The sequence below is a fragment of the Helicoverpa zea genome, chromosome 10 (assembly GCF_022581195.2).
Source record: "Helicoverpa zea isolate HzStark_Cry1AcR chromosome 10, ilHelZeax1.1, whole genome shotgun sequence".
NCBI lineage: Eukaryota > Metazoa > Arthropoda > Insecta > Lepidoptera > Noctuidae > Helicoverpa > Helicoverpa zea.
The window spans coordinates 4,379,197-4,396,340 of record NC_061461.1 but is presented as its reverse complement, the minus strand read 5'-3'; the positions used below and the strand labels follow the sequence as shown (position 1 = coordinate 4,396,340).

Genomic DNA, 17,144 nt, shown 5'->3' with positions numbered 1-17,144 from the left:
GCATAAAATATAGGAAAATTATTTATTATCCAATAGCTGTGATTATTTAATTCTCTACTTAATTTATTTTTCTAATCTGGTAACTCTAAAAAATGCATTCTGCTGTCAAAGGGCATTCCTGCCACTAGCATAGATGTACATCTTTAGCATTACTTTGTTAGTCTTTAACGCAGTTCCACACTGTTCAAAACTTTCACATGCTTGAAATGCTTAGTTATGCAGCACAAACTACCTGTATCTACTAGAAATACATTTTGAGTTTGACAGCTTCATAGATCGTGAGCCATTGCAGTTGCATTCACTTTGTTTGCTTTGTTTTGAACGTATTGCTCAACAAGTTTTTGACTGTGCCCGTGAAAATAACATCCTAACATATTATATGAGAAACTAAACCTGCACCGAAATATGGATACTCGTTTGCATCGAAAGGAGTAAGTACAAAGTTTTTGTTTAAACTTTTAGGACGGTTATTTTGTATTAAAATTTTTAGATTAGTATTTTATGGCTGAGTTTAGAAACGAAATTTCTAAAAAATTCAATGAAACATAATGCTTATGTTGACAAAAAGGGTTTATAAAGCTTTGATAACTTGTAAATGGTTGTAAAAGCAGCAAGTGCCAGCTAAGTCGTATTATTGAGGTAAAAGCTTTACAATTGACAAAAACAACACTATTTATGGTAAATAAAACATCAGTGCAACATTTCCTGGTGTCTAGGACAAATAAAATGTGTATTTCCATTGTGTTTGAGAGTGAAATACACTGCAGTGAATTATAAATTTTATTTTATTTGAACTGGTATTGTTTGAATAACTGTGTGCTATCAAATTACTTGATTTCTTGCATCATCAAACATTTTAGTAAGAAACACAGTTGATTGACCACTAAAATGACTGATTGTTTCATATTCTTTGTTGCATCACAAAAAAATTACACAATAATAGTTTCAATGTCTGGTTATCCAAGAAATCTTGAAGTTTCCAACCTCTGATTATGTTGCTTACACACAATGTTAAATCACTTTGTGTTGTTTTCAACTGGTTAGATTAGGTTTTGGATTAAACAGCTTTCTCCATTCATTTACAAACTAGAATAATTGTAGACAAAACAATAATAATTCTATTAACTTCAGCTACTCTTATAGCTAAGAGTCTTTCCATTTTTAAGCTTTCCATAGTTTTGGTAATTCCCTATGTGTCATAACATTTTTGAACATTCACATTATAGAAAAATTATTTAACAATAATTTTCTGTGTACATTCAGTAGATAGTATTCTGAAAACTCAAATTTGAATCAGCTAGACATTAAAATAAAGTGACTTTTGCGTGACCATTTTTTTATACTTCAAAAATATTGTGTACCCATTCTTACTCACATGTGGAAGTTGTACCAAGATTCAGTGGTCATTTTAATCTGTCTGAAAGCGAACTTTTGACTTAAGGTCAGGCAGAAGTTCTCCTAAAGTAAAACTGCAAGAAATAATTTAGACAATTTTAATGCTACTTAATTTACAGTGTATAAAAATAATACTTCTGGATTGTTGTCTGGCAGACAGAAATGTTTTAGTCTATTTTTATGCACAGTCAATGATATTAACCTTGACTCAAGAGTTAGAGCTAGTAAACAAGTTTAAACAGTTTTAGAATAAAGGTATAATATTTTAAAACATGATTATAATGTACTTCTGCAGAACTGGTTAATCAACTGTGATAAAATGTCTTTCTACTGCCCAATAAAACTAAATCTGTACAGTTGGTAGAATACTTTTATTAAAATTATAAATTACAAATATAATAAACAACAAACATTGTTTTGTTTATTTAAGGCTCCAAAACTACTGAGCCAATTATCATATATTTCACTGTTAAAAGCTAGACCGTCCTCGAGTAACATACACTATATTTTGTCCAGGCACAGTTAGAAGTTTCCCCAGGACACTGGTGACACAGCTAGTAAACTATCTATAGAGCTTGGCTATAAGCAAAACTGTAGTATATATTAGAAGTGCTATCACCCCATCATTTCATAGAAAAGAACAATGACTTTATGAGTCAGCACAATCCCTAGAATCAATTTTAAAAAATGCATTGTTGTAGGAAATACCTATTCTAAATTGTGGTATACCATGGTACCATCCAATTATTTAGGTACATTGCTACTTTCATTAGACAACATAAGGGGGAGATTGAACAACCTGCACCTAATTTTGTAGAGGCAAGACTAAATGGGCTTACCATACTTAAAGGACAAGAGAAGCTCTTTTTTGTGCGAGTGGCAATAGAAAGATCCAGTTATGGTAGACCGTTTGTTATCAATTTCTTTGAAGCAATGACTCAAGTCCAACCTGTCCCTGGTAGTTATTGACAATAACAAAAGTAACTTAAAAGCTCCAATAAATATATGTAGAAGCAGCACACATTATAGAACAGCCTATTTATTTATAATTTTGATACATAACTGTTTTTCCGATGAATCAGAGTTCATATCATATTTTTATCTAAATAGCTTTGATTCACAATTTATCTACCTGCAAAATCTTCAAGGGCGGATCCACCGGTAATAAGGTTGTGGGCACGATGGGCATGCCCACAACCTTATTACCTAGACTTGTGACATCACACTTTTACGATAGGCTGATGATAACACTAGGGAACAAAATAATACTTTTTTTTGTTGCATTTAATTTTATGACTGTTGTTTACTAATTCGAGATCACCATATTTTTTTCTTACAGCTTTAGTTTTTGAGGTACTTTTGTGTCCCAAAACTCAAAAAAATTCGCGCTCGCTACGCTCGCGGCTTTTTCACTTTGCGGTGGTTTAAGTCCAATGTCGAAAAAGTTAGATTAGTTTAAGTTAAAATTGAAAGTAGAAAAGAATAGCACCCCCACAACGCCCTCTTTCAGGACTTTCTGGTTAATAAGAAGCGGTGAAGAACAAAACAAACTTCCCAGCAACACAGCTGTCTATTACAATAAAATTATTATTATTTACAATAGTCACTATTTTACATTTTTTTGTACAAAACAGTACCAAAACTCAAAAAATCTCGCGCTCGCTACGCTCACGGTTTTTTCACTTAGCAGTGCCTTTTTTTTTTACTTGTTTCTGTGATTTCGTGTCCCAAGACTCCAAAATTTTGCGCTCGCTACGCTCGCGCAAATTTATACGGTTTTATACCATGTCTTCGCTTTTGGTTTTATAACTTGGTAACTACGACGAAATCTAAAAAATGTTCCGGCTTGCTACGCTCGCGCAAAAAACAAAACTACTCACAATCTTTCCATACATAGGGGTGCTTTAGTAACGATTGCACCCGGTACATAGGCTAGAGACGGAACTGATAGTGAGCATAATATGAGTTTAGATATATTAAAAAAAAAAACGTTTTTTTTAGCATTATTAGATTGGTTCGTAATTTTATTTTGTCGTTTTTTTTTTGGGGTGCTCAATAGGTAGCAGCCCGGGGTGCCACCCGATGCTATGCCGCCACTGGTAGTTGAGAAGTGCACCAAATGCGTCAAACCCTCCCTATATTGGCTTACTGGCTACTAGAAGTTATTGATTGAAATAGGTTTGGATCGAAACTATTTTTTTTTTTATCGGGTCCAACTTCCTCCTAAGTTTATTTTCATTTCTAATGCCAAAGTCCTGATGCTCAGAAAAAAGGAAATAATTTCATTCAAAAGTTCATAAACGACTTGCATAATTTTTAATGAGCATGTTCATGCTCCGACTTTTACTTTTCTAGTAGCCGCTTCTAGTTTCGATTTTCTAGTAGCTGTGACCACAACCTTTTTTGAGGGCTGGATCCGCGCTTGAAAATCTTAGTACAACTATTGCATTACATTTCTTGTATTTACAACAAGTTTCTTTAAAATTGCATAACAATAAACTGCTATCTTCTATCAGTCTTGCCTAACCACGGTCAGTTCACAGTCAGTACTGAGTGCGAGACCATCGTAGTAGGTTGAATTAAATTCAAGTAAGTACCTACCTCCTGGCATCATTTCATTAATTATTGCAATATTTCTCTACATATACCTTACCTACCACAATGCTATTATTATTGTTTTAAACATTTATGTACAAATGCACATATTTAATTAATGGGTACCTGCTTATCAACTGCAAACAACATAAAGCTGTTCATTAGTGAAATAGGTACTTAGCTATTGTCGTTATTAAATTCATTAAGGCCCATTCTGTGTTCCATTCAAATCTATCTTCGATGGACAGTGGACAGTGGTTTTTTCTACTTTTAAGGTTTGATGTCCCAAATGAGCAAATGTGAATAATGTCATAATTTCTGGAAATGAATTCGTAACCAGTTATTAATTCCTTCACGGAGGTTTAGTAGGCATAAATCAAGTAGATATCTGTTTTAGTCAGGACCACAACAATGAATCACTCATAGTGAACAAATCAATTGAGTCTATAATAAGTGCTCCTTATCAGTCTACTTAACCAATTTCCGTTCAAATGACACTAATTTAACGTTGCCTAGTTCAAGATAACGCAACATTGACACAGTAGCATAATTTTGTTTTGTCCATTAGGTATGCCAAATGATATTTCAAGGTGGTGCTCATTAAAAATGCAGACACGTGACGCATCATGGCGTGATTTTATGTACGATTTGTGACCTTCGTTTGTTTTTCTTTCTTACCACTGTGTTGTGGTACAGTATAGATTGATGAGGAAGCAATTTGTTTAAGGCATACCTATCATGTTCCTACGTAGTTACCTATGCGACGTTGCACATGAAAGCTTTGAAATCATAACGATTGACTCAGGCTTCAGTAAATACCGCCTTATTTGGCCATAAAATTAACTACAAGTTAGCAAATCATTTCGATTTTTTAGTTTTTATGATTTTTTACAAGAAACCGTACAGGATAATTCTTTGAGTTGGACTACTGAAGAGAGAGCAAAAGTACAACTTTCCGCATCTCAATTTCCTAACAAGAGACAACTTGCACTGCCAAAATGTACCTAATCCATGATCGTGTGTCGATCTTTAAAAATGGGTCCTACATTCACGAAACGCTGAAGTGATTGAGTTATTTAATACGCAAACTGAGATCCTTATTTTTGCAGAATAAAACGCTTCAATACAAAATGCTTACGCCACAGACGTAAGACAACTTGATGTAAAGCATAACCTTGCTTGAGGAAAAGCCATTCCGAAATTGGCATTCCTTGCACAAAAATTGTTTTTAGAATCCGGTCATTAATAAAGAGTAGTGTTTGTTGCACTCAGTCCCGTTAGTTGCAGCGTATGACTAAGGCGTTGTTTACGAATACGAGGAATTGTAGAAAAAACGACTTAGTCAATTCACTGCATTTTATCTTCATGCATATTATATGCATAGCCATTCATAACTGGCCAAAAGATCGATAATTTGGCTATTTAGATTTTTTATGTCTTGATCTAAATATGGTAAATACTTTATGAAATATTTATAAAGTTGTCTGATGCGTATTTTGTTAACCGCTTATCATTGGTCAATGACATTTGCACTCCAATGGTTCATCGTTGTTATTAGATAAATGTTAAGGGTTACTGAACTTACTAGGTCCTTTATTCAAAAACAGGTATTAAGCCAGTTACTCTTGTTAAAAGAGAAAACGACGACATTACCAAAAGTTTTGAAGTTGTGAAGGAAGTACAACAGATTTCTGTGAAATAATTTGGCAAACAAACCATAAGGAGACACGTATGATTTGACTTCTGAGAAACATCAGGTTATTTCGCCTAATTACTGACTTCCAGTCAGATGCAATTTCCCAAGCAAAAGAAAACAAAGTATCAAAGTGATTCTAATGAACCTAAACATAAATTAATAATTATGCTAAAGCTAGATAAACCAAATGAGTCATCGTTGAATGAAATACAACACCCAACATAATTAGATGATTATGTATGAAATAAAAATACGTTTAATAACAATACCGCTGAAACTGGGCTGAAAATTGACACTTTTAACTGGCCCCCCAGTTACAAAATCGTATAGAGGAAACAGTTCGGGAGGGCAAAACTTCCTTAAGCCGCGTACGCACGTACGAACAAATTTGTTGCGTTACATGATATGCAACAACTTGGTTCGCACGTGCGTACCACTATCGAACATCGAACACTCTGTTCGTCAAACATGTTCGCGGCGATCCTTGTAGTGTGTTCTGTATGGACGGTGTTCGAAGCGCTTTAATAACTTCACAATCGACCACTTCCAACGGCGCCGTCATGGCTACTAAGATAGAGTTCACGACTGTTGTTCGCGAACTCGACTCGAACTAGGTTTGCGTTCGTGCTCGAATATGCCGTCCATACGTACGAACCAAATGTTCGGGTCTGGTGTTTGTGTTCGCTATGTTCGTGTTCGTACGTGCGTACGCGCCTTTAGCAACGTACGAGTCCGTTGCGTTTGAAAAACAGTCAACTGCAACTGTCTTCAGGTCTAGCTAGGACTTTAATTGCAGATATTTCCGCAACATTGCCATATAATGCCGACTCTCAATGTTTTGCGGTTCAGTTGCTGATCGGCCTTGGCAATCGACGAGCGGTCAATGACTTATATATGTTCTCGAATTTTTAAATAATGTTGTTTACTTACCTAGTTATGTAGGTGTCTTCTACCGACAAGGTCGATGTTAAGTCATTGGTTATTCTCAGTGTGAAACTTAATTTGCATGCGTGTACTAGTGCCTTGGATTACATAAAGATATCCTCTACACTGTTTTACATTTAAATGTTTAATTGTGACTTTTGTTAAGGTAAATGCGTTCAGTGACAATTTAGGTTTTTTTGTGGGAATATTCTGATTTCAAGTGTGTTTACAGATGAAAAGTGAACCGGGAAAATGGACCTTAACAAGCGGCTGCTGCTGCAAAAGCACCAGCAGGACATTATCGATGATCTAGATGTGGTGTATATTTATGATGAGCTGTTCACAAAAAACGTCATTTCAGCCGAAGAGTTCCAACATATTCTCAATGTTGTAAGTAAACTTTGTCCCATAATCCTTTGAATGTTCAAAGCGTCATCTTGATATATAGCATAGAGCAGCAAGAGCATAAAATAAAAATAAATCACAATTCACAAGTAGTAGTTGGTATAGGTGGATGGTTTGTCCCTCAGACTTCAGTATCTGTCTAGAAGTTGTGAGCATTCAGTTATATTTATTTCAACTCTCGCCCTACAATTTGCTGTTTACAGGAAAACACCATGATAATTCGTTGCATGATAGTGCTAAGTATATGGATGAAGTATTTAATCGTCGAAATGTTGTGTATAAGCGAATGGGTTCATTTCTATTCTCTTCATTTCTTAAAATTACGGGTCTTGTTTGTAGAAACCAAGTTCGCTCGATTTTAACGTATTTTCCCGATAACACACCAGCTAGTTTATCAAAATTATTCTGTGGTTTGTGAATTGAAGCTAATAATAGTATTATGTTGACATTTGAATAGGTTCTATTATCATTTTTATACGAACTACGACTATTAGATTACAGGTTCTGTTGAAGGAACACGTTCTGTTGCTTTCTAGCAAAATAATAAACGGCACTTTGTTAATTGACCTGTCGGCGCACCTATTATCTAATTTGAGGCAATTTTTTGCAGAACTCTCGCGTCGAAAAAACTCGGTTCTTATTGGAATCGTTGATCCGTAGTGGCAGCAACAAGTCCTATGAGGCCTTTGTAGACAGCCTTCATAAAGACTACAAGTGGCTTTGGGAGAAACTGGCCATAGAGAACAACAATCCGATGCCTAATGATAGTTTTGAGGACAGCCTTAGCAAAGGCGATGTGCCGAGGCTGCCCGACCATCATGTGAGAAGAGCAAAAGTGGTAAGCAGAAACTGTATTATTTCGTAATTTGGCGTGCCTTATGTCTGAGTCACTGGGGAACTTGTATACGAACTTACGACTAACGCTGAAGTTGGCATGTTAGTAACAGCGAAATAGCTTGTAAAGGACATTGGGCAGATTGGTATACCCCACCAATAGCGATGTCATATATATCATTGGATAGGCCTTTTTATGTAGAACAACATTTACTTTGACAGCTTTGCTGAAATGTTTGTCCGTTCTGAGATATAGATAAAAAACTGTGCAAAAGTTAAACTAAAGTTAACTTAATAATCTATTGATTTTTAGAGGAAAAACTAAGTTCCACTAAGTGTAAGTCTCCTGAGTCCTACCTGCTGTGCCCGTTAGGGTCCATAATTGTTACTATTATTTAGCATTTCAACCTTATACTGTACCAACTGGATATTGGGCATAATGATAAACCCCACCAATAACAAAGTCATATATATCGTTGGACAGGTCTTTCTAACTGGAACAACATTTACTATGGCAGCTTTGTTCTATTGTTTGTCCGTTCTGAGATATGGCTAAAAAACAATGCTAATCAACACTTTAAACTGATTTTCTTTAAAAAATAACACCAATGTCTTTCTTTTTTTTCTTTTTTTAAATTCATTATGTAAGTCGTGGTGGCCTTGTCGGTAAAGAACCAACCTCTCAAGTGTGCGGTTTCGGTTCCAGGTCAGACAAGTACCAATGCAACTTTTCTAAGTTTGTATGTACTGTCTACCTAAGTATATCTTGGACACCAATGACTGTGTTTCGGAGGGCACGTTAAACTGTAAGTTCCGGCTGCCATTGAACATCCTTGGCTGTCATTGCGGGTAGTCATAATTCAGTAAGTCTGACACCAGTCTAACCAAGAGGTATTGAATTGCCCGGGTAGCTGGGTTGAGGAGGTCAGATAGGCAGTCACTCCTTGTAAAACACTCAGCTGCATTCGGTTAAACTAAAAGCCGGTCAACCGGTCGGTAACAACAGAAGACAAAGAGACTGGCAACCAATCTTACGAAGGGGTAAAGAGTTGCCCAGATTACTGGGATAAGGAGATCAGATAGGCAATTACATCCGGTTAGACTGGAAGCCGACCGCAAGATAGCTGGGAAAAGGCTAATAAGATCATATTGAATTATTTAAATGTACAAAGTAACGTATGAACGAAATGTGAGTACTATTCTTATATTCATATCTTCTATTTCATTCCGCAATGTACAGTATAAGGTGGAACTACTAAATATAGTAACAAATGCAGACTCACAGCAGGTACTTAGTACATCGAAGACATTCATAGATTTTCCTTTAAACACTTAATCTTAACTTTGTATTTTATCTATATCTCAGAACGGACAAACAATAGAACAAAGCTGTCATAGTAAATGTTGTTCCAGTTAAAAAGACCTATCCATCGATATGTATGACTTTGTTATTGGTGGGGTTTATCATTATGCCCAATATCTAGTTGGTACAGTATAAGGTTGAAATGCTTAATAATAGTAACAATTATGGACCCTAACGGGCACAGCAGGTAGGACTCAGGAGACTTACACTTAGTGGAATTTAGTTTTTCCTCTAAAAATCAATAGATTATTAAGTTAACTTTAGTTTAACTTTTGCACAGTTTTTTATCTATATCTCAGAACGGACAAACATTTCAGCAAAGCTGTCATAGTAAATGTTGTTCTACATAAAAAGGCCTATCCAATGATATGTATGACAACGCTATTAGTGGGGTATACCAGGTCCCATATATTTTTGCCCATTGTCCTTGGTATCATTTTTCGTCAATTCAAATTGTCCTTATGGATCGGATACAAATTAAAAGAAATGATCAGATCGTAATGAAAGTACTTCAGTGTTCAGTTCTCCTTTTAAAAAATGTATTCCAATAAAATATTTAGCAAAACAATAAATCAAGATTTTTATGCAAGATAAGGTCTTACTCTAATGCACATGCAGCAACCGAACCTATACCTACTCGTATTTCGCGCCTTCACTTGGCATGTAATCAGGCCTCTGTCACTCTCGGTACTTGCGCGCGATAAATGCCTACCGCTCGCTGGGTTACCGGTAGCCCCACGCGGCACAGGGCTTTCGACAGCCGCTCGCGACGCGCGCGTTTTATGTTTATTATTTTTATTTGTAAACATGAGACCTCTGGCCAGTTATGTACTGTGCTTGGTTGCAGATCAAGTAAAAGAAAAAATATAAAGCTTTCGTATTTCCGTTTACCTAGAGATGTAGACAGGTCAGTTATTGTTTATTTTTTATTTGGTTTTTAAAATTATCTAATGAACTGAAGAACTATTTTAATTTGTGTAGGTGTATATGTGACTATTTTAGGAAAATATAAAGGTTTCCTATTATATATGTATAGGCATTTGGAAATATTTTATACCTGAATATACATAGGTTTCGATTTTTTTAAGTAAAAATACTTATCTTCTTTGTCATTTTAAAAATAAGCAACTTACTTTAGATACTTAAATTATAGATACTTATACCTTATACTTAGTTATACATGCAATGATTACCGAGTTTTGTAGCTAAAAACATTTCGAGTATACATAAGTAGGTATAGTTCTCGTCCAACTAAATGGTGGCTTGGAACATTGCATATATCGCTGCGCAGAAACCAATTTTGGGTAAGTAGGTATGTATCAACGGTCAGCGGTGTTATGCCAGGGGTAATAGGTAAGTATAGAATACCTGCGTATTCTGTGCTCGAAAAGTAGTTGGGCACCTCCATTGATTCGGGAAGTCAGTTACAAATAAGCGTAACTTTGTTTCCCTATTTAATTGTAAGAGGCAACCCTACGCTCGCTGTCGGCACGGTCGCGGTCACTGAACTGTGCGCTATCGCATTGAAATAACAATCGAGCGCTGGAGTTTTTGAGGTTCATTTTATAACGCAGCTATGAATTTGTAGGTAGTTTGGAAACTTGTAGGTGCTTATAACAGTAGGTATGGACTTTTTTGTATGGAGTGATTTATCTGTTACGTAGTAACTATTATATAATCTGTGATGTAATGTCATTTATTTCCGCAAAGTAATGTCTGATTCCATATTTATCAAGCTTTATATTTATTGTGCACAGCTTCACACGCCAAGACCAATAATGAACCTACGATACAAACAAAAAACAATGAAAGGCCTTAAAGATTGAAGTACCACGATTGATAACATTTAGCATGAGTAATCTAATGAAGAAACTAGCACATCAATCCAACTGTGTTAAATTGATGCGTCAATATGGATATTAAGACGATTCAATCAATGACTTTGACTGTGTGAAGGGCACCGTATTTGGTGCACTTACACTGTTTGATATGCACTTTATGTACCGTACATCTAGGATAAAAACAATCCCAATAATGATCTTGCGTTTACTACCTATAGATAGGTTTATTATTTTTTTTCTTTTCTTAACGTTCTTTTTAACCCCCGACGCAAAAACGACGGGGTGTTATAAGTTTGACATGTCTGTGTGTGTGTGTGTGTATGTGGCATCGTAGCTCCCAAACGGATGATCCGATTGTAATGCGGTTTTTTTTGTTTAAAAGGTATGTCAGTCGGGAGTGTTCTTAGCTATGTTTGGTGGAAATCGGTTCAGGTCTTCAAGGTCATCAGCTCGTTTGCTAGATGTGATAGGAATGTTACACGATCAGTTTACTTGCAAGTATATGTGGGATCTGAAATTTGAAACACTAATGTCTTTTGGAACCACTGAGCTGGTCTGCTGTTAGGGCACGAAGGTAGGAGACGTAACCCTGAACTGCCTTTTAGTAAACTAAATTTTGACGTGTCGGGGGACCGCTTTTTACCTTCATAAATACTTACATAAATCAAATGATACCTACCTAATTACAACATTCGTTAAAAAAAAAAAACACGTATCTAAAGTAATGAATTAGAGCGGTCCCCCGACACGAAAAAATTTAGTTTACGTAGTGTTAAAAGTTATTTTTTGCTTTTTAACCTTTTGTCATAATTATTGCGTACTTTTTTGGGTCGGGGGTTTTTTTAAATTTATAATTTAATTTTTTAATCATGACCACAGCATTTGCACCGTACAGAAAAATAACCCAATTATATGCACCTACAATACAACACATCAGTCACGTAAACACAGGCTGCAAGTTTATTCACCGCGATTAGATCACTACACCCAAGCACGCTCCCTGAAACATACCTACACTGAAATGTCTGACCTATACCCAGTATTCGGCATTTCCCGACTGCAACCATAATGTTTATGTTCCTGAATAAATTCGTCACGATTTTCCTTTTACGTAGTTGACAAACCCCTCAATTTTTTGAGAATCTTCAAAAACAATTCGGGACTTCCCACATACATTCACCTCGAAAGCGTGGAATGACGAATGATATTGTTGCACTGCGTTCTTTTTGACGTGTATTCCCAACAAAAAAATGTGTTTTTGGAAAATGTTCTTATGTATTCTAGGAACAAATTGTAGCAGATAGCCTTAAAGCGTTGACGCGGCATAAGGTCTTGGCAATTCATGGAATGCCTGGGTCGGGGAAGACTTGCGTCGTACTCAGTGCTTTACGAGATAACCCTGATCTGGTTACCAACAATTTCAACGGCGTGGTGTTCTGGGTCAACTTTGGCAACTGTAAGACTGACGATGACATTATTTTTCAGCAAAGCAAGTGAGTTAATAATCCTGATTTCCAGTTTTGTTTAAAAATAGGGCCCGTATATGCGTAAACTTTGTCTCAACTATTTCAAAAGTGTATCCTTAAGTTAGCTTTAATCAATGGACACTTAATTAGACATATAACTTCTGCTTCAACAATGGAGTCAACAATAATTATTTCACTGTCTTTTTTGCGAGTTAAGATTCAATCACTCAATCCCATGAAAACCTCAATAAATACATAGTTATTGTCACTTACCTTACTTTCTTCTCATTCCCATTACAGACTATTAAGAAAAGCGTCCTCAATTTATACGCAAAATTCGTACATGAACTCAACAATTTCTATGTCGAGTATTGGTTCTAATGGCGATAGTCACTCCTCATCAAATTACGAGTGGACCATGATCGATCTCAAGGACAAACTGAAGGCTCAGTTCTCCGAAACGCCTTTGAAAGAGTCCCTTCTTATCTTAGACGAGGTGAACGATAAGAAGGGCTTGGAAGCTTTCGATATCGGATGCAAGATTCTGGTGACTACAAGGGACACGAGTGTGGTTGCTAACTATCACCCGCAGATCATCAAAGTAAGTGGTATATCTTTATTTTATATTCTAAATCAATAGTTATAAAATATAACACATTAATAGGGACACCTGTAAAATAGTTGTATGTTTGGTGATAAATAAATAAAAAGTATAGTGATCAAAATAAGAAAAAAGCTTCATGCGATGTAGATTTCATGCTGTAGCTCTAGTAATATAACATTTTTTTTACATTTATTCTCATAGTTACAATGTTATCGTTAAACCGCATGGGATATACCTACCCAATACATTAATGTACCTATATTGAAAGTTTTTTTTTTTTTTTTCAATTTTCCTTATTCTCATCCAAATTGTAAATGGTGTCTGCTTATATGGTTACAAAGCATTAATTTTGATTGTTTTCCCATAATTTGCTCAATGCTATTGTGATAACCGTGCAAGGAGACATCATCTCTAATGGCTACCTATTTAAAAATACTTTAAACTACATAATAGCAATGGAAATGTGCCTACTTAAAATTTGTTTCTAAGCGATACCAAATGTCGTATTTAAGCATGACTAAGCCATGTTTCAATGGCATAAGCCTTAGCTAGTAGTATTGTCATAAAGCATTTCACTACTGTAAAACTGGGATTGTTTCAATCAAAAGTCAATTTTAAAAAATCGAATGCCGCGGTTTCTTTGTACATGTTTGAAAACTTAAAAAAACTACGGACGATCACAAATATTTTAAATCAAAACTACTGATAGTTAATTAAAAGTCAAAAGTACATTAGGCAATGTTTAGATCGGAAACGTGGGTAATTGATGATTATTTTTAAATCAATCACATTGACGCATTACATCATTCACGTTCGTTCATCGCCCCCACAGTTAACGCAAAAACATTGTAGGATATGTTTTTACTATTAATATAATATCTTGCATTATATGTTATCGCCAAAGAGGTAGGCAGAAGTGTTCTTAGTACGCCCACAATTACTAAATATGCATAAGTCTCTTGTGGGCACAAAAAAAAGGTTTGATCACTTAGCAAAGACTACCGTAAGCTATATTCAAGTCAAATTACTTAGCCCGACCACAGTTGTCCGAAGTAGTGACTGCTCAAAAGTGTTTTAAAACAAAATGCCACTGTGCAAGCGGGAAATGTTGATGAAAATAGCCATTCGACTCCCGCATAAGTTCGTACAGATCTTGTCAAGATTTGCATTTGCTTGACCGAATTTGCTACAACTGACTTCCCAATTTGTACTTAATAAAAATAAAACACTGAAAGTACTATATTATAAAATTATTACATGCGTAGTAGTAGCATGAGGCGACAAATGGCCTCCAAAAAGCTATAAAATTGGAGTTGACTTGGATATTCACGGTAACAATGCATTTACAGCTTAATTTATATTTAAATTTTAATTCACAGATAGAAAACAGCTTAGAAGAAAAAGAGTCTTTGGAAATCTTCGCTTTATCTCTTGAAGTACCTGTGTCCAAGTTACCGTGGCAAGCTAAGAAAATACATGAGATTTGCAAAGGAAGTCCGTTCAACATCGGCCTCATTGGAGCCCAGTTGGCCGAAAATAGGGAGCGATTGATCGACGACCCAAAACGATGGAATTACTATGTTAAAGAGCTGAAGAAAAAGAACCATTTTTCATTGTAAGTATACACTTTCATAAAAGCAATATTATTTATAGACGGATTTAATCAGATGTTTTTTCAGTTTAACAATTAAAATAAAACCGTTCCTAAAAGAACAAGTTCATGGGCATGCAATGATGATGATTAATAACTACGCGGATAATTTCACAATATTGCTTCACAAAGATAAAGGCGCTCCCAGGTCGATGTGGCAGATTTATATTAATGTTAAAAAATAATTCTAGAAATTAGGTACTAAAGGCAAAGGTTTGCAATATAATGACTTTTCATTTTATATTACAGCATTCCAACAAGTCAGTCCTACAATCCAATGAAAACAATTGAAGTGTGCATCAACTCTTTAAACGACACAGTTCTTCCATTATTTAAGAAGCTCAAAATTCTCCCAGATAACGTCAAAGTATCTGCCAAAGTTTTAAGCAAACTATGGAATATTGACGCTACGAAAGTAGAATCGATTATGAAAGAGTTGCGAAGTAAGTCGTTAATAATCGAGTTCTACGATCGAGAGCAGAGAAACTATATGTACGAAATACATGATCTTATTATGAAGTACTTGAAGAGTACTAATGAGGATGATTGCAAGAAGTTGCACTCAGAATTCCTGAATAGTTACAACTATAATATCACAAACCCACCTTTAGATATTGTGGATGACGGCTATATAGCGTTTTACATCGGATATCATATCAAACATACGGAAAATGTACACGATAAGTGGAGCCTTTTCAACAAATTGTTCTTGAATCTGAAGTTTTTGGGAAACAAAGTCAGGGCGACGGGTACAGCTGACGTGGTTTCGGATTTACAGAACTATGAAAGTTATATTATAAAACATGTAAGTATTGTTATTCCATTGCAGTGTTACAAATGTTCTTAATGCACGCCAACCTGTTCTAAGATCAAGGAAACACATAAATTAATGGTGACGTACAGTCAGCACCAAAAGTCGATGAACAGAATCAACATGACAAAACACCTGTTCACAATAAAATGCCATAAGTTATAGTCGCAACTAGGAAACAAAATAGATTGTACACCAGAAACTTACAAAAGTCGTTAAACACGAGTATTTCAAAAGTATCTGTGCACTAGTATTCCTAAAGTCGCTGTACACCATCAATCCAAATGTCGCTGAACATCATTGTATCAAAAGTCACTAAACAGCAGTAAATACAAAATTAGGTTAACAAAGTATATTTTTAATGTTGCCGTGTGTTAATGTACTTTTGACGCTTATGTTGTTCAGCTACTTTTGGGACAGTACTTGCATGACCTTAATAATGTATGTAAACACATTAGTATCTATTTCAATAATTTTAATAATTATTTTGGAAATACACTCTTTTGCAAAAAATGCGGGCACCTAGTTGCGAAATCTTAGTTTTAAGGACTTTACGTGTATTTTAAAGGGTTTTTAATGATTGTAGTATGTTTCTAGCATCAAAAGGGTTAACCAAGCATGCGTGAGAGTGTATTCTAAATTTGAATTTTGTACAATTGCTAAGAAATTGGTTAAACCTTGTTTTGGACTAATTGCTGGCAGAAAGTTCGTCGGTGTTTTGAAAAGTTTTTGAAGTGATTTTCAGAAAACTGATAATGCAGTTTTAATTAATGATTAATATACCTTTTTGTTAGATAAAACATTTTTGAAAAAGTATGCGTATTTGATAAAATTTTCACCTGCTCTAAATGGGCTATACTGATGATTGATGGCAATGTTAAGAGTTTCGGTATTTTAGTGTAAAGCGTTCTTCTGTTTAGATATTATACCCACGTGTTTTAAAATATCGCTTTTTCATAATTAAACACTATTTAGAGGAATATCAGTACATTGGGCTGCGACAAAACCAATTTAAAGTAAGCAGTGCCGATCACAACTCGTCTCCTTTCGGACTTTAACATTTTTAAAAATCTTGAAATTCTACAAAATACAGAAAATAGCGCATAGACTGTGAGCACGAGGTCTTAAGGTCTCGTAATCACTGATTTTCAAACAACCTCTTCTCTTGGGAAACTCCGTAGACCTCCGAAGATCTATGAGTCTGAGCGTTCAAATAGCGTGTTTTCATCCCACTGACATTTTATTAAATAAACTTGCCTGCACCGAGATTTCCTAGCATCTACAGCACTTTCCTGCTTAAATCATAACAATAATTGGCTATCTGCTCATTTATTAAGAAACATACGTTTGGTCAATACTTTTGAATTCTTGACTCCCTTTTAGCGAAATCATCGTTTAGTAACCCGATACCTATGGAGTTATAGAGAGCTTCAACGCGGCAATAATTAGACTTTTTAGATAGCTTAAACCATCCTCATCATTTTTCATGTGGTTAATTTTATCATTTATCACAAAATTTGATATTTTTTAATGTCAAAGTACGATAGGAAACGAGTTGC

The 17,144-nt window shown here is 35.3% G+C and overlaps 1 protein-coding gene across 2 annotated transcripts in view; it reads left to right on the top strand.

Moving 5' to 3' along the window:
* Positions 1-290: 290 nt before the first annotated feature.
* LOC124633774 (apoptotic protease-activating factor 1-like) overlaps positions 291-17,144 on the top strand; it is a 29,047-nt gene continuing 12,193 nt past the window's right edge. Inside the window, exons 1-7 of one of the 2 annotated variants that reach the window (XM_047169106.1) lie at positions 291-431; positions 6,843-7,000; positions 7,626-7,853; positions 12,338-12,546; positions 12,820-13,120; positions 14,503-14,738; positions 15,024-15,579. In XM_047169106.1, the coding sequence (XP_047025062.1) occupies positions 6,863-7,000; positions 7,626-7,853; positions 12,338-12,546; positions 12,820-13,120; positions 14,503-14,738; positions 15,024-15,579 (1,668 nt within the window). In that variant the 5' untranslated portion in view covers positions 291-431; positions 6,843-6,862. Of the gene's footprint in view, positions 432-6,636; positions 6,777-6,842; positions 7,001-7,625; positions 7,854-12,337; positions 12,547-12,819; positions 13,121-14,502; positions 14,739-15,023; positions 15,580-17,144 lie in introns of those variants that run through there. The other variant, XM_047169107.1, reaches the window with a different exon arrangement.